This window comes from Notamacropus eugenii, chromosome 2, assembly GCF_028372415.1.
Source record: "Notamacropus eugenii isolate mMacEug1 chromosome 2, mMacEug1.pri_v2, whole genome shotgun sequence".
NCBI classification, from domain to species: Eukaryota; Metazoa; Chordata; class Mammalia; order Diprotodontia; family Macropodidae; genus Notamacropus; species Notamacropus eugenii.
Genome location: NC_092873.1, coordinates 138,789,234 through 138,813,130, shown reverse-complemented (window position 1 = coordinate 138,813,130; position 23,897 = coordinate 138,789,234). Strand labels below are relative to the sequence as shown.

Here is a 23,897-nt window from a genome sequence, read left to right as displayed (position 1 = left end):
AGTCTCCTCTCTTCTATTCATCTAGCACAGTGGTAACCTATTAATCTTCTTAAAGTATCACTTTTGTAGAGTCCTTTCCCTATTCAGAAAACTTTAACGGTTCCCTCTTGTATACCAAATAAAGCTCAAATTACTTTCTCCAGGATTTAAGACCTTCAACAATTTGGTTCTAATCTTTCCTAATTTATTTGTCAGTTATTTCCAGTGTTCCAGATAATCCACATTCTTCATATTCCCTAAAAATGTGTTGAACTTTGCCACATCTGTGACTTTCCCTTTTTCCCTCAACCTTCTTCATTACTCCTACCATCTCCATTTCTCAATATCTGAATTGTCCTTCCAGATTCAGATCAAATACCAGTTCACGAGATTCACTCCTCCTCCATATCTGAACAGTATTTGTGTTACATACTGTCTGCATTACAGTTATATCTGTACATGTGTTATCCCTGCTTTTAGTCTGCAATATATTCAAGGATGTAGTAAAATACTGTTTACCTTTCTTCTCTCACATCACCTAGTATAGAACTTAAACAAAGCAGGTATTCAACAATACATGAATGTTCATTGGATCAACTGTATTAATTTACTTAGGATATATGAGTTATACCAGCCAAATATTTTACTTGCCTACCTATGGGAAATTTAAAGAATGAAATTTTCTAGAAAGGCCTTGCCTCTGATACATACTGGCTGCGTGACTGTGGGTAAATCACTTAATTTCTTGTTCCTCATGTCAAATTCAAATAGAAATTGTCCATGCAGGTTGCATACTGACTTATAAAATTAGCAAATTAGCAATATCTCTGTGGTGTATGGGGGTGTTAAAAAGAGGAATAGTACCTCTGGTGTGAGGACTCACCAGCTCTTTTTAGGGCTGTTTATTCACCTTTGGTGCCTGATTTATTTATCCACTTAACAATATTTTCCCTAAAAATAGGAATTGAAAATATAAAGTACAATAATAAACAGTCAAAATTTGTAGTTAGGGAAAATGTTCTCCTAAACTAGACATAAAGTGTACCATATAGAATCCCATTGAGGAGATGGATAATCAGGAAAAGAATAAAATCATCATGGTAAAAGCAGGGATAATGGATGCGAAGTTCCCGTACTGCATTAGTGCCTATGAAATACAAAACAATACTTAGACAGAAGCCTCCATCCCACTGGGTGGGATGGTTCTTATACTCTTTCACAACACATAGTTAAGAATTATAGATGATGACAGGATGTGCTTATCTTACAATCTGAACCTGTGGAGTGCTGTAGAAAAGATTCCTGTATAAATTGGAAAGGTTAAATTTGATCTCCAAGGTCCCTTTTAACTCTGATTATTCAATTCTAGAAAGATATTTTAAATTGAAAAATCGGCTTGCAAAGATAAATTTATCTGGTCACAAAATAATAGTTACATGAAGAAAATAATTATTCTGATAGCAAGTAATTATGACCTAAATGCAAGGGGAAGAACAAAGATGTTTCCCTTGTGTAAAGAAAATTTCATTTTGTTGAGGAATGAAATACCAATGTACAAATTATACAGACATACTGAATGGGAAGGTAGTTCACCAAGACTCTCATTGACCTAATTCAAAAAGCCAATACACAATATTAGCTACTTCAGTATTCCAGATTAGTTTACACACCTGATTAATTTTAGCCACCATCCCCTGCATCTGTGCTATCAATCTCTAAAACACACAGGATTTTTCACACTGAGAAACCTTAGTCTAATGCAGACAAACCTCAAAGTACTATTATTTAACATTCACCTCATACCCAGCTGCCATCTTTGAGTTTTATATTGATTGATGTTCAGAGACATTCAATGACTGGGCTTAGTTAATGCCTGCCAGTTGCTCAAAGTTTACTTACCCTTTGACCCTCTTTCCCAGGTGGACCTTGGGGACCTTCTAGCCCTAAGGAACCCTACAAAGGAAAAAAAGAAATAATTGTTAGGTCTTTTTTGGAGTTTGACCATCTCCTAGAGATGTTGTGGAAATGAATACTTATTTGACAATTTAAAGTTTTAAAAGAACAAGTTCCTCAGAGGTTAGACTGTGTATTACATTAATAATGATGAATTGCCTTGCCTGGAATATCTTACACTTGTAACAAAGTCTAGAGCAAAATAACTAAGTCCCAGAACCAGATGTCAGGACCAAATGTTAACTCCCAATGAAGACTTGCTTCTAATCAGGGCTACATTACACAGAAATGACATAAATGGCAATGGACACTAGTAACAAAATGCATAATCCTTCCTATTTTTGCCATTTGGAAACAGGTAGAATAGAATTTGGGTTGAATATTTTCTAAGAGAAAATGGTTATCATTTTGGCTACATAAATGCATTTGTTTTTGATATTTTAGCATTTTATTTCATATTCAAAAGGATTTATGATTTAAAAAAATTAAGATAGGGACTAAATCTGTAATTTCATTGGTATAGGGGACTACTAGTGAGGAAATTTTTTCTACTAGTACAGGTTGATAATAAAGTCTTGGTAACTTACAGTCTTAGAGGTTTGCTTAGTAGACCTTAGAGGTGGCAGCCCAGCAGTCTCAGTAAACCATAACCAGGTTAAAATGCGATTAGGAAATGTTTAACAAAACCAGTAAAAATACAATTGTTGTTTGTTCTGTTTCTTTACTTTCTTTTTTTTAATATGTAACTTATTTATTTGTCAGTTCTCAACATTCACTTCCACAAGAATTTGAATTCAAAATTTTCTTCCCATCTCTAACCACCACCCCACCCCAGGACAGAATGTACCCCATCCACCCCTTCCTCCAATCTGTCCTTCCTTCTATTACCCACCCTTCTTATCTATTTTCCTCTAGGGCAAAATACATTCCTATACTCCATTTCCCCTACAGCTTATTCCATTTGCATACTAAAACAATTTTTAACATTCATTCTTAAAACTTTGAGTTCTACATTTTGTCCCTCCCTCCTTACCCACCCTCACTGAGAAAACAAGTAATTCAATACAGGTCATACATGTGCAATAATGCAAAGCACTTCCATAATAGTTATGTTGTAAAAGACTAACCACATTTCCCTCTGTCCTATCCTGCCTTCCATTTATTCCATTCTATCCCTTGACCTGTCCTCCCACAATAGTGTTTGCTTCTGAGTATTCCTGTCCCCAATTTGCTGTTCCTCCTATTATCTTCCCTCTCCTATCCTCTTCCCCCTTGCCTTCTTGCAGGGTAAGATAGATTTCCATATCCAATTGAGTATGTGTTATTCCCTCCTTAAGCCAAATCCCATGAGAGTAAAGCTTAATTTCCTTTCATTTCCCCACTCTTCCCCTCAATTGTAGAAGCTCTTTCTTCCCTCTTGTATGTGAGATGATTTGCTACATTCTACCTCTCCCTTTCTCCTACTCCTGGTACATTCCATTCAACAGTAAATTTTATTTTTTTAGGTATTCTCCCTTCATATTCAGATCGCTCTGTGCCCTCTGTCTATCTATCTATCTGTCTATCTATCTATCTATCTGTCTATCTATCTATCTATTTATCTATCTGTATATATTGTATATATGTATATATTGTATATATATATACACATACATACACACATATACATATACATACCTACATACATATAATATAGACATACATACATACACATACACACTTACATATATATATATATATATATATATATGTATATATTCCTTCTAACCACTCCAATACTGAAAAAGATCTCATGAGTTACAAATAACATTCTTCCATGTAGGAATGTAAACAGGTTAACTTTAATGAGTTCCTTAAAGCTTCTCTTTCCTGTTTACCTTTTCATGTTCCTCTGAAAGTCAAATTTTCTATTCAGCTCTGGTTTTCTCAACAAGAATGCTTGGAAGTCCTCTATTTCACTGAAATTTCATTTTTTCCCCTGAAGTATTATTCTCAGTTTTGCTGGGTAGGTGATTCTTGGTTTTAATCCTATCTCCTTTGACCTCTGGAATATCATATTCCCAGCCCTTCTATCCCTTAACATAGAAGCCACTAAATCCTATGTTGTCCTGATTGTATTTCCACAATATCTGAATTCTTTCTCTCTGGCTACTTGTAATATTTTCTTCTTAACCTGGGAATTCTGGAATATTACTACAATATTCCTAGGAGTTTTCCTTTTGGGATCTCTTTAAAGAGGTAATCAATGAATTCTTTCCATTTCTATTTTACCCTCTGGTTCTAGAATATTAGAGCAGTTTTCCTTGATAATTTCTTGGAAAATGATGTCTAGGCTCTTTTGTTTTGATCATGGTTTTCAGGTAGACCAGTAATTTTTAAATTATTTCTCTTAAATCTATTTTCCAGGTCAGTTGTTTTTCCAATGAGATATTTCACATTGTCTTCCATTTTTTTTTCATTCTTTTGGTTTTGTTTTGTAATTTCTTGGCTTCTCATAAAGTCATTAGCTTCCATCTGCTCCATTCTAATTTTTAAATAACTATTTTCTTCAGTGAGCTTTTGAACCTCATTTTCTATTAGGCTAATTCTGCTTTTTAAAACATTCTTCTCCTTATTGGCTCTTTGGATCTCTTTTGCCATTTGGGTTAGTCTATTTTTAAAGGTGTTATTTTCTTCAGCATTTTTTTTTGTGTCTCCTTTAGCAAGCTGTTGACTCTCTTTTCATGATTTTTTTTTGCATCGCTCTCATTTCTCTTCCCAATTTTTCTCCACCTCCCTTACTCGATTTTCAAAATCTTTTTTGAGCTCTTCCATGACCTGTGATCATTGCATATTTTTTTTGGAGGTTTTGGAGGTATAAATCTTGACTTTTATGTCTTCCTCTGATAGTATGCTTTGGTATGCTTTCTCATCCAAAAGAATAGAAGAAAATACCTTTTCTCCAAGAAAGTAACCTTCTGTAGTCTTATTTTTCCCCTTTTTGGGGAATTTTCCCAGCCAGTTATTTGATTTTTCAGTCCTTTGTCAAGTGGAAGGTATCCTCTAGAGACCTGTAAGTTCTCAGTTCCTCCAAGGTGGCACAATCAAGGGAGAGGAGCTGACTCTTCTCCTGGCTCTGGTCTGGGAGCAACCACAAGCATTTTTCTGCCCAGGATCTGCGAGTACGTTTCCCCATCCAGAGCCTCCACCAACTCCACCACACCAGTGCTCCTCCTCTCCCCAGGACTGCCACTCAGAACTGAGACCCAGATCAGTTGCTTGATTCCCCCAGGGTCTTTAGCACAAAGGCTCCAAAAGTGAACTTGCTGCTTCAGTGGCTGCTGCCTGGGGTGGGGATGGAGCCCGACCAAGCTCCCCCCTTACCCAGGTAAAAGAGCTTTCTCACTGATCTTTGAAGCTGTCTTTTGTTTGTGGGTTGAGTAATCTGGGAACTGCAGTTGCTTCCCATGATTTCACACCCTGAAGCCTGCTCCAGTCCTGTCCAAGTCGCACTGCACTCTGCTGTGAACCCAGTGCAATAGACCTTTCCTGTTGGCCTTTGAGGTTTCCTTTCACTTTGTCATTTTGTGGCTTCTGCTGCTCTAGAATTTGTTTAGAGTCATTTTTATAGGTATTTTATGGGCTATAGAGATAGAGCTAGAGCAGGTCTATCTTTCTACTCTGACATCTTGGCTCTGCCCCTGTTCTTCTTTTTCAATGAGGACCAATGATATCATGGGGTGATGTCTTGACTCATGAATGGATTGGATTTCAGTGAAACCAAGTTGCATAGTCATCAGCCTCATTTCTCTCTTACATAGTCATTAAAGTCCAATGGCATGACAAATTGTAATAGCCTGGGATGATGGTGGTGTCCTCGATGTCTGACTAAGATCTAAGCTCTCCATAGGACCTGCTTCAGTCACCTTCAAGGCCATTGGAACAAACTGTTCTAATCCACTCATTCCATGTGGAGAAGTCTTCACCAATGAGTTTGAGTCTCATTGGTGCCAATGGTTTACCACAGTGTGATATCATACATGCTACAGCTTCTTAGAGCCTCAAGTGAAAGTTGAGTACTAGACAGACACCAAAGGTTAATGAGGAGCCCTGAAAAACACCAATGAGCCCTCACAGGAGAGGTTCTATTCCTCTTTTAACATCTGCACATACCACACAGATAATGTTAATTTGTTAATTTTCTAAGTCAATATGCAGCTTGCAGGGATCATTAGTATTTGAATTTGACATGAGGAACAAAAAAAAAGTGATTTACCTGCCAGGCCTAGAGGCCTGAGGGTTACCCGAGTCTTACCTTACCTGTCCCAGGTCTTCGGTTGGCCAAACTGGATAAACGTATGAGAGAAGAGACTTTCCGGAGTTGAACAAGGGTTAGGCTTTATTCAGGGTCCTGGTTACATGTGCAGGGGGAGCTCTTCCTTAGGAGGGAGAGAGAAATCTCCCAAGGAGGCAAAGATCTTACGGTAAGAGATTGGAAGTAGAAGTGTAAGTGGGGAGAGAGGGGGAGGGGAGAGCGAAGAGAGGAAAAACGGAGCCTTCTGTCCTGTCAGGGCCCCTCCGCGCTAAGAGCGCCTTCAGGCTTTCCTGACCCTAAATAAACTCTCCGGCCATGTAGTTTGCACCTGAATACCGTGCCTGTTAGATAACAATAGGTGTGCCCAGATCCGGGACAGTCTCGAGGGCGGGGATGCTCCTCCCATCACGTTTCTCACGGGAAGAGGTGGAAATACACGAGATAGCTCGGTCTCACTCCTCGATTCCCTGGTGTTTCATGGGGGGCCTCATGAGAACTCTAAGATTTAGAAGTTCCCACCTTTACCCGCCCGAGACTGTCCACATGGAATTGAGCTTCCATCCCCAACATTTACCCATAGTCACACAGACAGTGTGTATCAGAGGCAAGGTCTTGCTAATACTTAATTACAATCAAACAACAATATTGACTAAACTTTCTTAGTTACATTAGTTAATTGCAATGCCTAAAGAAAATTATGAAGGTTTTTTTAGTCATTCCTTCTAAGTTTTCATCAGGTATTTGGCTTGTCCATTCTCATTCACTTTTCCCCTTACATGGTCATAGTTTTAATGCATTCTATACTTCTGATTCTGTTGGCTATATTTGGCACTATTTCATAAAATCATTTCCAGAATAAAAAAATATATATGTATATACATATATATATATAATCTGTATAATCCTTATAGTTGTTCATCTTAATTGCATTGTAGTTTTATGTCCTACAATTTATTCAACCATTTCCTTCTTGTTGAAAATTAAGGCTATTCCATTTTACAAAACATATAATGCTGTTATGAAAATCTTTGAAGACACAGCTCTTTTTATCGTTCATTTCAGGTAACACTTTTAAGGCACATTTCCAACAATGGAATTATTTGGACAAAGGTTATGATTATTTTTGCAACTTTAACTGCTATTGCAAGATAAGTACCCTACTGCTGGGAAATGTGAAGCTTAGCAATGACATTACCTAACAAATCCCCACAATTCTGTGGTAAGGCAGAGTAATCCTTTTTTTTTTCCAATAAGAAACTGAGACAGAAATTATAACCTAAGTCATTAGTAATTCCCAGAACAGAAACGATGTTTTTTGTTCTTAAAGATAGAACACCAGCTGATAGTCTCTAGCCAGTAGTAAATACACAAGTGAAGCAGCCACTCATTACTCAAACTGCATTTGGGCTCAGGATCAGGACATTTGTATGGCTGTCCCTCAAGGATTTATGGAAGATGACATCATGTGTATGATGCATATAGTATTTGTCTTTTCAATGAGGGAGGGAGGGGATGGAGGGAGTAAGCAAATTTGAAGCTGAAAATAAAAATAAAATGTGAAATACAAAAAAAGAAAATAGAATTTACATAAGGAAGTGACCATAATTTGAAGAATCAATTATATCAAGGAAAACTTTAGATTCATCTTAATATCCAATTTCATACGTATCTAAACAGGGCTAAGTTCAACTTAATTTCTCATGTTCTCTAATTTGAAAGAAACTAATGAGATTTAAAAAGAAATTAATGAGATTTAAGATTCATTTCTTGTAATACAATATCAAAATTGTACATATATATGACTATTCTGAATGAGTTTTTTCTTTTTTGAAGATTAGAATTTAACTGAACTCAGCAAACTTTTATTAATCACTTGTCAGTTACTACACTAAGCATTAGAAATATACAAATTTTTTAAAAAGAGAGAAATCCCACCCTCAAGGACATTATAACCAAAATTCAAATGTTATATGATATCAACTAGGTGACAGAATGGATAGAGTTTCTGGCTTTGGGGTTAGAAAAATCAGAGTTTGAATTGTTCCTCAGAACCTGAGCTAGTCAGTTAAACTTTGTGTAGCTCAGTCTGAACATGAATTTAAAACATCATTAAAAGTGTTTGCAGAGAGACTTATAATAGGGTGATATACATATTGTTTGTTTTTCTTTCTAAAAACTAATTTTATACATTTTATAAATGGTTAGAATAATAATCCAAGATATATAAAACAGAATTTACAATTTGAATGACTTTACAGAATTCAATTTTTATATCTAGGCCAGGGTGGGGAGCCTGCAGCCTCAGTGTCACATGTGACCCTCTAGATCCTCAAGTGTGACTCTTTGACTGAATCCAAACTTCACAAAACTGTGAAGTCAATCATAAAGTAAATCATAAAGGTTTTTAGTCACTCCCTCTAGGTCCTCATCAGGCTATTTTGCTTATCCATTCTTTCTTATTCACTTTTCCCCTTACTTGTTCAGAACTTTGCGTTCAGTCAAAGAGTTGCACTTGAGGACCTAGAGGGCCACATGTGGCCTTGAGGCTACTGGTTCCCTACCCCACCCCACCCATCTCCCAACTACATGTCTTTGTTCATGTAGTTCCCCCATATCTGTAGTGTAACTCCTGATAGCCTCCTCCTCATACAAATCCTAGCTTTAACTTTAAAGAACAGCTACTACATAAGACCTTTCCTGATGCTGCCCCCAATTATATTCTCTCTCTCTCTCTCTCTCTCTCTCTCTCTCTCTCTCTCTCTCTCTCTCTCTCTCTCTCTCTCTCTCTCTCTCTCTCACACAAATCTGAAATAACCAGCCTTCATTTTACCCCCAGAAGTCTTGTTCCATTTTATCTGATGAAACATCTACACTTGGATGCCTCATTTGTTTCTCAAAAACAAAATGGAATATTTTCTTCCCAAACCATTCTAACTCAAAACTTCTCCAATAAAGGGCACAACCATCCTTCCAGTATCAAAGTCTGCAATAAGTTACTATTCTCTCTCCCTCAACCCCTGCATCCAATCAGTTGTCAAATATTTTTGAAATTACCTCCAGAATAGTTCATGCACCTGTTTCCTCCCTTGTCATACTGTCTTTATCCTAGTTCAGACCTTTATCACTTTTTGCTTTGACAATTTTAACTGTCATCTAATTGTTCTCCCAACCTCTAGAATTTTTTCTTTTCTTTTACTCCAGTTTTAGAAATTTATTTTTTTTCCTGCAGTCTTTTCTCTTTTCAATTCACCCTTTATATAACTGACAATTGATATTCCAAAAACACAGATCTGACCCTTCTCAAAAATTTCCACTGCATCTCTATTGTCCCTATGACAAAATAAAAAATCAGCTTGGCATTTTATCTTTACACTCTGACTCCAACCTACCTTTCCAAACCTTTCATATTACTACTTTTTATATAGTATCCATTCTAGTTAAAGGGGCCCATTATTGGTTCCTGGTACATGATAATTCATCTCCTAACTTTATGTCTTTGTAGTTCATGTAGTTCACTCATACCTGTAGTGTAACTCCTAATGACTTCCTCCTCAAAGAAATCCTCGCTTTACCTGTAAAGCACAGCTCCTACATAAGACCTTTTTTGATGCTGCCCTGTCTCTGTCTCTGTCTCTCTGTCTCTTTCTGTCTCTCTCTGTCTTTCTCCCTTCCTTTTCCTCTCCCTCTCTCTCCTCCTCTCTATATTCCTATGTATATAATCTGTATTTGCTTACAAGCTTCCCGCCCCCCCTACCCCCCCACCCCCACCCCAGCAAATGTAAACTCTTAGAAGGCAGTGACTATTCTAATCATCTCTTGGTATCAACTATGCCTATGGTAGTACCTAACTGGTAGTAGGTCTTTAATAAATGTTTTCTTGAATTAAATTCACAGAGATATTTGGAGGTTTTAGTTGTATTTAGTGAGTAGAATAAATCCCAGAATGGTAAAAACAAGAACAAAAAACCAGGGGGTGAGTTTGGTTTATGCCAGCAGCCACAAAAACCCGGATATACCTGGACCACATTGTCAGATAGAAAATTATTGAAGAAAGCTAATTAATTAGGCTTATCTTCAGTTTGTGAGGGATGACAAGTTCTTAACACACAATCATGAGAAAACAATCATCAGAACTGATTTTTATCAAATATGAAAATACAGAATGATAACAAGGTGCTGTATTATTTTCTTCAAAACGAACATAATCTTGACCCTCAGTTAAAGTCTTTCCTCATATTCTGAAGTAAGCTATTATCAGTTCATGAAGAGTCAAACTGATGAGGAACATCTAGGATGATATTCCAAATACTGACACTTCTCTCAGTGTTATTAAACATGATTTATCTAAAATACACAGGCACAGAATGCTCACCATAGGAGTGAAATTAATGATAAGCTAAATTCAGTCAACCCTCTGTGCTAAAAGGAAATATTTAAATATTAAATTTGCTATGTAAAAAAAAAAGTCTTTTAACCACTTCCCAAAACTCCCTACACTTTTTAAAATACCGGTAAATGTCCTACTATCTCTTCCACCTCCCTAGTCCAGGATCCATCTAGGAGTTGTAGGACAAATTTACAGGAAATACAGTTAAGTCTGGAGTGCCCTGTGAGGATCTAGCTCTGTATGGATTGTCCAAGGAAAACTTTTAATCTGAGGATTGCTCCTTTTGACCTCCATCATAATTTTGGACTTCATCTCTCAACTGTCACTTGGTGTGTGTTTAAAAATGTTAAATCATTTCAATATATGTGTGAGCTATTATTGGGAAGGTCAACTTGTGGCAGAAAAATCATTCTGAATTTCAAAACCAAGGAAGGAAAGTGTATTTTGGATTATCCAAGCCACTGATCCCTTCTGTGAGCACAGGAAGGAAATGACACTATTTACCAACTGGAGTTCAAAAACTACCGCTACAGTTAAGCTGCAGTGCCCTTAATTTGAATTCACTGTCCTTGAATTTCCTCTTTTATTCCAGAAGGGCTGTCAGTCAGTCCACAAACATTTATGAAGTTCTTACTTTGTGCCAGGCTCTGTGCTAAGCACAGAGAAAGGCAAAAACTGTTTATGCTCTCGAGGAGCTCACATTCTAATGAGGAAGATGTCATGTAAATGTCCTTCTGGAGCAGAATCATTATCTTTTCCCCTAAAAATACTCTTCCTCCTCCTCCAAACTTTTCTATTTCTGTTGAGGTTAACACCAATCTCTTAGTCACCTAGGTCTGAAACCTAGGAGTCAACCTACCTTTTTATTCTGTCTCCGCCACCCCTATATCAAATCAGTCGACAATCCTTGTCAGCTATCCCCCTTTGAAAACTCACACATCCTTCTCTCTACTCACACCAAAATTATACTAGCCTAAGCTGTCATCCCTTCTCGCCTTAGCTATTTTTGTTGTTCAGTTGTATCCAACTCTATGGGACAGTGGTGTCACTATGGACATATCACCACGTGATGATGAACATTATGGGGTTTTCTTGACAAAGATGCCGGAGTGGTTTGCCATTTCTTTCTCCAGTTTGTACCTATTTCACAGGAACTGAGGCAAATAGAGTTTAAGTGACTTGCTCAGGATCACATAGCTAGTAAAGATCTGAGGCTGAATTTGACCTCAAATCTTCCTGACTCCTGACTTCCTGACTTAGCTATTAGCAGCCTCGTAACTGGTCTCCTTGACTGAAGTTTCTTCCCTCTCTGATCAAAATCCTACCCTGCTGCCTACGTGATATATGCCTAAAGCTTTTCTTTGACCACATCATGTCTTTGCTCAAGAAGCTTTAGTGAATTTATTGCAGCTAGGAGAAAATCCAAACCTCTCTGTTTGGTATTTAAAGCCCTTCACAATATGGCTCTAGGCTCTCTTCCCAGACTGATCACAAACTGCTCCCCTTACACTTCCTACATTCCAGATAAACTGGCCTACTTTCTGTTCCTCATAGAAAACTTATCTTCCACGTCTTTGCTTTATTTATTAGTTCTTTGACTCTTGGAATCAGTTCAAATCCCCAAATCCTTTACCTTTCTCTGATTTCCCTAGTTATTCATGCCCCCAATTACTGTGTATTTATTTTGTACATATCCTCAGTTTACTTATATGTGAACGTTTTCTGTCCTCCAGTTGAATATCAGTTCCTTGAAGACAGGAATTATCTCACCTTTGTGTTATTTATCAACCTTTGCATTGGTTTCATTGGTTTAAAGTTGGTTGGTTGATTGTTGTCCTTCATTTTTGAAGAGGATCAAAATGACATCCCCATGATAAAATGAAGTTTCAGTGTGTCTGACTGTGGCTGATCAGATCAGTATGAGCTTGGAATGCTCTACCACAGGTTGGGCACAGATAATCTATGTAAATATTTGGGGTGGTTACTCCAAATTTGCACATTCTACATTTACTTTGTGGTGTCTCAATTCTGCTTTGCTCATAGATTTCTGATGTGGGCATGCCATGCTGAGCGGTCCTGTGCCAGTGTCTGCCATGTTGCACAGTCAAATCCAAAGTTCTTGAGAATGTCCTTGTATCACTTCTTCTGACCACCATTTGACCACCTGTCCCACGAGTTCTCCATAAAATAGTCTTTTTGGCAAGCGTATACTTTGCATTAGAACAATGTGGTCAGCCCATCAGAGTTGCGCTCTCTGAAGCATAGTTTGAATGCTTGGCAGCTCAGCTTGAGCAAGGACTTCAGTGTCTGGTACCTTACCCTGCCAGGTGATCCTCAGAACTGGTTTAAAGTACTCAAGTACTCAAAGAATGGACTCCCTTTTTATGTAACACATTAAATAACTCAGTGCCCTATATCTGGAAATGTCAGAGGGATCACCTCATAATATTTCCCCTTTCATTTTCAGCTGAAAGAGCTTGGAAGGGGAGAATAGGAGAGCAGCATCAGGACAGCAGGTGGAAGAATTTCCTGGACTATATGCAGTATTTTAATTTTTAAATTCAGGCTTGAATTTTACAAATTAAAAAAGTCCAAGCTTTTTCAGTTCACTGGAATGAAGCAATTTCTCTTTGTTCTAAAGTCTATCATCAATGAATTCATCTGGCAACTGATTATCAATGGCTTTGTCACCTTTTCCTCTGCTGACTTGGATAGTTATGTTTGACTATTACTTAGTTTTTCATGTGTTTCTAATAGGCAGCTTTTTTGTAATTAAAAGAGCCCTAGATCTAGAGGTAGAAGATACTGGGTTGGAGTCTCATTTCCAAAGCCTGGTAGTTCTATCACCTTGTGAAAGTCACTTTCTTTCCCTAAGACTCAGTTTTCTCATAAAAGGGAGATAATGCTTGAATTGCCAACATACTAGGGTTGTTGAGAGAAAAATATTTAAAGTACTATCTAAATGAACTACTGCTACTACTACTACTACTACTACTACTACTACTACTACTACTACTACTATAAATGATCATCTTGATTCTTAACTAGGTAGCAAGTAGATTGAGGGAAGGAACTCAATTAGAGTCTTACTAATCTTTGTATCGTTCAAAGTATTCACCAAAAATGACTCTCAAAAGATGATGGAGTAGAAAGATGCACATACTGTAGCTCTTCTCCCACAGCCCATAAAATACCTGTAAAGAAAGACTCTCAACAAATTCTAGAGCAGCAGAATCCACAGAAGAACAGAATAGAGGAAACTTCCAGCCCAGGGTGACCTGAAAAGCTGATGGGAAAGGTCTTTCACACTGGACACCCAGCCCAGCCTTGATGGCCACGCCAGGAGGACTGGAGCAGGCCTCAGGGGTGGAATTCCCCAGCAGCAGGGGTTCACAGATCCCTCAACCCACAGACGACAAAGGTCAGTGAGAGGGCTTTTTCAGCTGACTGAGAAGGGAGCAGGGTCCTCCCATAGCTCTGGCCCCAGGCCAGATCCACATCCATTGTTAGAGGCCTCATGGTAAAGCCCCTGGGGGAATTGAGCAGCTAATCTCAACTTCAGCCCCAAGTGGAGGTCCTGCTCCCACCTAAAGCCCCTGGGGAATTGAGCAGCTGATCTGAATCTCTGTGCTAGCCTGGAGGAACTGGAGGTGAGGTGTTTGTGGAGAGAAAATTCTACTACTCGCAGATTCTAGGCACAAAAGTTTTCTGGTTGCTCCCAGACCAGTGTACAGGCTTCATTGTGCCACCTTAGAGTAACTGAGATCTTACAGTTTCCCAGAATATACCCTACTCTTGACAAAAAAACCAAAAAGTCAAGTAACTGGTTGGCAAAATGCCCAAAAAAGGGAAAAAAATAAGACTATAGAAGGTTACTTTCTTGGTGAACAGGTACCTTTTCCCATTCTTTTGGATGAGGAAGAACAATGCTTACTATCAGGGAAAGACATAAAAGTCAAGGTTTCTGTATCCCAAACATCCAAAATAAATATTCAATGGGCTCAGGCCATGGAAGAGATCAAAAAGGATTTTGAAAATCAAGTAAGAGAGGTGGAGGAAAAATTGGGAAGAGAAATGAGAGAGATGCAAGAAAATCATGAAAAGTGAGTCAACAGCTTGCTAAAGGAGACCCAAAAAATGCTGAAGAAAATAACACCTTTAAAAATAGGCTAACTCAATTGGCAAAAGAGGTTCAAGAAGCCAATGAGGAGAAGAATGCTTTAAAAAGCAGAATTAGCCAAATGGAAAAGGAGGTTCAAAAGCTCACTGAAGAAAATAGTTCTTTCAAAATTAAAATGGAACAGATGGAAGCTAATGACTTTACGAGAAACCAAGAAATCACAAAACAAAGCCAAAAGAATGAAAAAATGGAAGATATGTGAAATATCTCATTGGAAAAACAACTGACCTGGAAAATAGATCCAGGAGAGACAATCTAAAAATTATGGGACTACCTGAAAGCCATGATCAAAAAAGAACCTGGACATCATCTTTCATGAAATTATCAAGGAAAACTGCCCTCATATTCTGGAACCAGAGGGCAAAATAAATATTGAAAGAAACCATCAATCACCTCCTGAAAGAGAACCAAAAAGAGAAACTCCTAGGAACATTGTAGTCAAATTCCAGAGTTTCCAGGTCAAGGAGAAAATATTACAAGCAGCCAGAAAGAAACAATTTGAGTATTGTGGAAATACAATCAGGATAACACAAGATCTAGCAGCTTCTACATTAAGGGATTGAAAGAGTAGAATATGATATTCCAGAAGCCAAAGGAACTAGGATTTAAACCAAGAATCACCTACTCAGAAAAACTGAGTATACTACTTCAGGGGAAAAAATGGTCTTTCAATGAAATAGAGGTCTTTCAAGCATTCTTGATGAAAAGACCAGAGCTGAAAAGAAAATTTGACTTTTAAAGAATCAAGAGAAGCATGAAAAGGTAAAGAAGAAAGAGAAATCATAAGGGACTTACTAAAGTTGAACTGTTTACATTCCTACATGGAAAGACAATATTTGTAACACTTGAAATTTTTCTCAGTATCTGGGTCTTTGGAGGGATTATACACACACACACACACACACACACACACACAGCACAGGGTGAGTTGAATAGAAAGGGATCATATGTAAAAAAATAAAATTAAGGGGTGAGAGAGGAATATATTAGGGGGGGAAAAGGGAAAAATGGAATGGGGCAAATTATCTCTCATAAAAGAGGCAAGAAAGCCTTTTCAGTGGAGGGAAAAAGGAGGGAGGTGAGAGGGGGAAAAGTCAAGCTTACTCTCATCACATTTGACTCAAGGAAGGAATAAAATGAACACTCAGTTTGGTATGAAAACCTATCTTACAATACAGGAAAGTAGGGGAGAAGGGGATAAGTGGGGAGTGGGGGAATAATGGAAGGGACAGCAAATGGGAGGAGAGAGCAGTTTGAAGTAAACACTCTTGGGGAGGGACAAGGTCAAAAGAGAGAACAGAAGAAATGGGGGCAGGATAGGATGGAGGGAAATATAGTTAGTCTTACACAACATGACTATTATGGAAGTCATTTGCAAAACTACACATATATAGCCTATATTGAATTGCTTGCCTTCTCAGAGGGGATGGGTGGGAAAGGAGGAAGGAAGAGAAGCTGGAACTCAAAGTTTTAGGAAAAAATGCTGAGTATTGTTCTTGCATACAACTGGGAAATAAGAAATACTGGTAATGGGGTATAGAAATTTATCTTGCCCTACAGGACAAAAGAAGATGGGGATAAGGGAAGTGAGGGATTGTTAGAAAGGAGGGCAGATTTGTGGTAGAGCTAATCAGAATGCTTGGCGTTTTGGGGAGGGGAAGGGGAGAGATGAGGAGAAAATTTGGAACTCAAAATTCTGTGGGAATGAATGTTGAAAACTCAAATAAATAATTTTAAAAAAAGGACTCTCAGGGTTTCTTTAGATATTTGAGGATGAGTAGATAAAGGACAATACTTATCCATTTTGTCAACTTCTCTAATAATTGGTTCAATAAACATTAAACATCTACTATGTACAAACACAGCAAAAGTTTACAGAAAATGGAATTTATAGGAATCTTGTAGCTTTGTATGAGGGAAAAGGAAATGTATTTAATCATGTTAGAAGTCTGCAGCAAGTAATCCAGGCTAGTTCAACCTATTTAGATTTCGGAAGACAGTATATCTGGATACATCTATCTTTCTCAGGAAAAACTAATCACTATTCAGGAAAAGGTAAATCTCAGCATGAAACAGGGATATATAAACACTCAACTGAAACATTACTGTGAGTTAACTGGGATATAGTGGAGTTTTGAAGTGTTTAACAAATAATGGCAGATGTTTAGGAGTGTTAATAGTGACAATTAATTACATCTGAACACATCTGGCTTCGGAAAAGAAGTAAAAGCATATTCTCAACTTATCAATCAACTGAAATGGAAAAAGGAAGTATTCCTTTGAGACATGACTTATTCTCACTTGTCAGGAATGTTCCAGCACATCTAATACCTAAAACAAACTTCCAACAAAGCTGTTTTGCAAGTAAGTGTATTTTAACCATGATGATTATTGCTTTACAATGTGCCTCATAGCTTCTGAATGTATGAGTAAGCAGGATTGGCATCTGTTCTCCCAACACTGTTAGGACATATTCTTTGTTTCAAATAAAATAAATGATATTACAAAAGAGGAGTTTATTTGTGTATATGGAGCCCTGAGCCATTTAAATACAAGAGCGCTAGAGACTAATGTGGCAAATCGCATACAGCAGAAACTCACTCCTGTGCATTGTTTTATGAGAACATTCAGTCCTAAAAATATACATGATTTTCAAATCGGAAGGAAAGAAAGCTACAAGCATTTATTAAGAGCCAACTGTGTACCATTGGTGCTAAATGCTTTACCAATATCTGATGTGATCCTTACAACAATCCTGGGAGGTAGCTGCTCTTATTATCCCTGCCTTACCACTCAGGAAACTAAATCCAACAGTGGTTAAATGACTTGCCCAGGGCTACACAGAAGGTAAGTGTCTGAGGTGGGATTTGAAATTACACCTTCCTGACTCCATCTCCAGAAAACTATCCACTTTACCAGTAAAAAGAGCCATCGCAACAGCAAACAACAACAGCAAAAACGAGGTAACTTTTGTACAGACAGCACATGTTAAGTAAAGGCACATAAAAAATCAAGGTCAGTCATCAGAGATGGTTGCCACATAAGGATTTTAGATTTGGAGCTGGAAAGGACCTTAGAAGTCATCTAGGCTAATCTCCTTTTACAGATGAGGATGCTGAGACCCAGAGACAACAAATGACTTTCTGAAGGTCACACAAACATAGGGATTCAAACGCAGATTCTCTGACTGCAAATCCAGTAATCTTCTTTCACCATATTGAATTTGATGATGGTACAGGGGAGACAATATTTCACAAGGGAAAGAGCACCAGTTCTGGAATAACAGTTACTGTTTTTGTTCAGTTATGTTCAACTCTTCATGACCCCATGGACCATAAGGTCTATGGTGTTTTTTTTGGCAAAAATACTGAAGTGGTTTGTCATTTCCTTCTCCAGTAGGTTAAGGTAAGTAAAGGTTAAAAAACTTGTCCAGGGTCACACAGCTAGTAAGTATATGTCACCATGTCTGAACTCAGGTCTTTGTGACTCTAGGCCAATGCTCTTATCTACTGGACCATACTTTCTGATGCTTACTACCTATGTGACCTTGAGCAAATCATTAGGTCTCTCCAGCCTCAGTTTGCTTATCTGCAAAATGAGAGGTTTAGATGAGATATCCTCTGAGGTCCCTTTCAGGTCTATGATATTATTAACCTATGAACTCTACCATGGTTTCCAGCTATAAATTTACCTTAGAGATTGTCTAGTCAATTCCGCTTGCTTTACAAATGGGGAAATTGTTTGTAGAAGTAAGACTGGCTCACAGTAAAAAAAAAAAAGTAGCTAAATAGGGGATCCTAGATTTCAATCTAAGTTCTCTGGCTCCAAATTTAGTGTTCTATCCACTATACTAGAATTTCATAGTGCTTAAAAGAGTTAAGAAGCATCAAATTTTCTGTCCCAACAGAATTTTTCTGAGAACAAGCATTCATAAAAGCAAATTATTATATATGAAACATTTTATTAAGTGATCTTATCTAAGCACATTCATTCATAGATACCTTCCAAAAGAAAAACAATAGAATAATTTCTTTACAGAAAATCTCACAGACACCATTCAGTAATACCAGTAAAAAGTAGAAAGTAATGAGACTAAAAAGGCAATGATGTATAAGGTTAATATGGATTTGTTGTTTAGTCATTTCAGTTGTGTTTGACGCTCCGTGATCCTATTTGGGGTTTTCTTAGCAAAGATGCTAGAGTGGTTTGACATTTCTTTCTCCAGACCATTTTACAGATGAGGAAACTGAGGCAAACAGTGTTAAGTGATTTGCCCAGGGTCACATAACCAATTAATGTCTGAAGTCACATTTCAACTCAGGTCTTCCTGACTGCAGGCCTTGGTACTCTATCCATTGTGCATGTAGCTCCCTAAAATGTGCTGGTACAGATAAGAATGTCATAAACATCACCAGAGTGGTATAAGAGGTATGGTACTGAACTTGGAGTTAATATTCCTAAGTTCAAAATCTGTCCCAGAAACTCACTATCTGAGGCTTAGGACAGGTCACTTAACCTTTCTGCTCTTCAGTTCCCTTACCTGTGAAATGCAGGTACTGGACTCAGTGACCTCTAAGGTCCATTCCGGATTGAAAGTTTTGGAAATTTATTTTATTTTATGGAATAAACCAAGCATTTCCATAACATAGTATATTATGATTCTGTGGTCCAGAGAACAGAAGAGAAGAGAAATGCTTGTTCTGTAACTGTCAACCTCAACTTTTTTTAAAAAAAGAGAGATCTATATAATGAAAAACACACACCCACACACCCACACACACCCACACCCACACACACACAATTGTTTTTTTTTACCAAACCTGTGTTGGGCACACCTACAGAGGAACTTCCTCTACCAGTGAAGATCAGCACCTGCTTTTAAGCTATAGCTTTAGAGAACTGTGTTGGTCACCAAAAGGTTAAATGACTGGCTAACAGTCATGCAGACAGTACGCGTAAAGAAAGATTTTGAACCCAAGCCTTCTGGACTTTCAGATCCTTCTCTATGCCACAATGCCCTCTCATGTTAAAAGCCGTCTATGAATTTCTTATTTTTTATTCTGTAGACTGCTAATTATTTGCTAACCTACTCTTTGGAGGCATCTTGCTTTCATAGTGGGTGAAATGCTACTTGTGTAACTGTTATTTACTTTATGTTGGATCAGAGAAGGGTAATTAGCTTCTGAAAAGCAACTTGGTCCATTGGGATGATAGGTACTAAAAAAAACTGTCTCTAAATAAAAGCAAGAATAATACTAAAAACAAGTGACATTTAACGGCTTATATTATTGCAATTAAGTGATTTCAATTCCTTAATTTCCCATTTTATGAACTCTAGGCAGACTGATTTATTTTGGTCCTAACCAGGGAGAGGTGACTGTGTGTTTTTATTCATCTCTTAGTTTTGCTGATAAAAGTATGGAGACCACGGTCTGCCTGTCCAATCCTTTCCTGTCATCTGTCTTAATGATTGATATGAATAAGTAAGCGCATGATTGATTCAGTTGTGATGATTCATTTTGATTATGAGAACAACCCAGATGATTGGACTGCCTGTGCCACAGTTCAGTGGACACAAACGTCCCCAGAATAGGCTGCAAAGAATTCCTCAGAGGCAGACATTTTCAAAACTCTTTGTGGATACACTCAAGGTGTACATTTAACTACCAATGCAACGATCCCTATAGCGATTTCTATATGACTATATTGCAAGACAATCAGCCATTTTGGTAGTCTTAAGGATCCAAGTATGTTAATCTATGGCTAATTAAGATCTCTATTAGTTCAGATCCAAAAAACTAAAACGACTTATTTAATTGTAATGAACCACAGATGGTACAAAGTATCAGAGTACGACCACAGATTTGGAGTAGAAAAGGACTTTCTAGTACTTAGTCTAAGTCTTCATTTTACAGGTGAGAAAGCTGAGCCCAAAAGAGGTTAAAAGACTTGCCCAAAGCCATGTAAGTAAGAAGCACGAATTGGATTCAATCCTAGATTCTCTGCCTCAAAATCCAGTCACTTCTCTACTAGTTTGCATATATTGTAACTTGCTACAATAAATTGTGCATAGCAATAATTTCCAAATTATTGCGGCTGTGCACATGTAAGTGCAGTAATAAAATGCATGATTTAAACAGATTCTTTCTGATTCATGATGTGAACACTTTTGGCATTCACTGATTGATTAAAATGATTGATCCATGGATCCAGAAACTCATCAATCTGTGCTCCTTTCACAGATGGAGATGATAACCCATCCACATACCCATCCACATACCACTCCCTAACCCATTTGATTTTTGACCATTTCTCATAAATTCTTCGCAAAAGATATGCTCTTAATACTGGAATCTCTCTTCTAAGCATTTTGAAATTCTAGCTATTGCCCATGTGCAATATCTGTTTAAGATATGTATATTAATGGACTAGCTTCATGGGCTTTCCATTCAACTTTATTTCATCAGGTGGGCAGTATACATTTTTCATGCCCTTGTGTTTTCATATCTGGATTAATAAAACCAAGCAAACTGAACAATTGCAGATTTAACTGAAGAGGTTCTACAATAATATGGGGTTTGATGTAATTTGCATAATGTCATCTACAAACAGGAACATTTGGAGGAGCTTGCTATAAATAACAATATCATCATAAGCTCTTTAATATTTTCAAAATTTACAAAGATTTTTTTCACTTTTCATTTAATCTTCCCAATATCCCTGGGAAATAGATGTTATTATCCTCATTTACAACTGAGGATACTGAGGCAGTCAGAGCCCAGGGTCGCAAAGTTAATAACTGTCTGAGACTGGATTTGAACTAAGGTCTTCCTGACTAAAGGTCCAGTGCTCTCTTTCCATGGTGCCATCCACTTGCCTTTAGGGAATCCCTTTTCAATTTGTGCTCTGCACGATATTCTTCGTGTGACAGAAGTAACAACTACAGATACATATTTAGAATATTTTTTACAAAGATTTTCTAAAGATGGGAAGGCAAGCATATGTTTTGGTAGTTGTTCATTTGTCCTCTACTGCATTTGGGGGAGAAGGTGAGGAGGAAATAATATAGTCTATGTTTCCACTCCCACCCCCATTCTTTTTGTATTCAAGTCAATGGATCAGATTATATGGAGGAACTGATGCAACACTTTCTCAGAGATACTATGAAAATCACTCCTCTGGCATCCGAAACACAGTGGCAGCTCTAGCAAGGATTCCTTCTGTTTGAACTTGTTCTGATCTAGCACTTCTCAAATTCATGTTCATAACTGTGATTTCTGCTTCCTCCTGTAGCACACTGAGGACTAAAATATTAACAAGTGTGGCAGACTGCACTGTGCAAGATGCTGACAAGAGGTCACTACAAAGTGATGGTACAGTGCCTCTATTTTATGAGCGTTTGTTAACCTTCTTCCAATTACATCTATAAATACTTTTGGGATAATCTCACTGAATTCCATGCTAAGCTTTCTGCAGACTTATTTTCTCCTTCACTATTTTAAAAGGAAAGGCTGCTAGCCCTCATGATCATACAGGTCTTTAACATTTTGTAAATGAACTTGTACTTAAAAATGAAGTTGTCCCTGGCTATCATTTCTCCATATTTGGACAGGTAATCAAGTTGATTGAGATGGGCTCTTTAGGTTCTCTTATTTTGGAACTATTTTCTACTGGTTAAATTTCTCTATCAGTGATAATAATAAGAATCAATATCATTACTTTTCCATATTTCAGAGTTGATAGCCAACGTTTAATAAGCTGGGCTGGAGAATCTTTCATTACTCACAGTATCTTCTTTATGCTTTCTTCTAATTGGATGTTAATTTTTATGCTTGCTCTGAGTAGTTCATGGCCTAATTATACATAGAGTTTATATGACACATCAGAAATTAGGTTGTCTGGGTTTTTCCTGTTGATTGAAATATGATCAATTTAATTTTGGTGTTCATTGCATCCCATACTTTCAGTCTCTCTTCTTGAAGAATGTATTTATGATGTACGGTCATAATATTTCTGAATCATCAGCAAGTTTTAGGTGTCTTTTATTCCTTGACTCCAAACCATATTTTCAAACAGAGCTTTTGTTATTGTTTCCTATGCCCATATTGGCATCAAAATAGTCAAAGATCAAGATCTACGTTGATAGGTTTTAGAGAACCTTGGAAAGTTTTTACAGTTTCTCTATTTCTTCATCTTCAACAATTGATATACATGGATAAATTACAATTATCTTCATGGGAATCCCTTTGCTGAGGCTGATCATGGGCAATGAAAGGCAAAATGGCCAAGTGTTCTATGAAATTATGTTTCTTATCATTTTTGTTCACACAATGAAACCAGTGCTGCCAACTCCTTTATTTGCTTTTCTGAAAAGAACCAATGAGCTGTCCTTCCATTCAGTTTCAATCTTCCAGTTTTATTTATTGTGATAATGTCAAAACATTCACATATTTCAGATTTTTTCATGAGTATAAAATGTCATTGGTCACTGGACAAAAAGGTCTTACATTTAGAATGCTTGCTTATAAAAATCAATTTTATAGATTATCTAAAAACTGTAATTCTTTACATTTTATTCTATTTATCATCATTATAGCTAGTGTTTTATAGCACTTTAAGATTGACAGAGTTTGATCCTCACAATAACCTTGTTAGGCAGGTGCTTATCTCCATTTTACAGATGGGAAAACTGATGTAGACAGAGGTTAAACAACTTTGCTGGGATCACACAAGGTAAGTGTCTGAGATAGGATTTGAGCTCAGCTTTTCCTGTATCTAAGTCCCATGGTCTATTCACTTTACCACCTATCATCATGATGCTCATCATGATAACAGAAAATGCCTACAATGTCTCATAAATATTTTGTATTTTTCCTTCTTTCAAGGTTTGTCATGAGCTGAAGAATTTATCACCTAGTCACTAAACTGCTATCAACATTTCCACCCGTAGCTAGTCGGGTATTTGAGCAGCAAGCACAGCTGGTGTCTAGGATGGTATTCAAAGCCTTTCCAGCTTAATAAAACATGTCAGAATTTGTGTTTTATTCATAGAGACTTTGATAGGAGAGGGACACCTCCATACTAATTGCTTTGTTCTTCTACAT

The 23,897-nt window shown here is 37.4% G+C and overlaps 1 protein-coding gene across 1 annotated transcript in view; it reads right to left on the bottom strand.

The window, feature by feature from the left end:
• COL19A1 (collagen type XIX alpha 1 chain) overlaps positions 1 to 23,897 on the bottom strand; it is a 408,633-nt gene that overhangs the window by 207,549 nt on the left and 177,187 nt on the right. Inside the window, exon 17 of the mRNA XM_072642569.1 lies at positions 1,879 to 1,932. Coding sequence (XP_072498670.1) covers positions 1,879 to 1,932 — 54 coding nt within the window. The remainder of the gene's footprint in view (positions 1 to 1,878; positions 1,933 to 23,897) is intronic.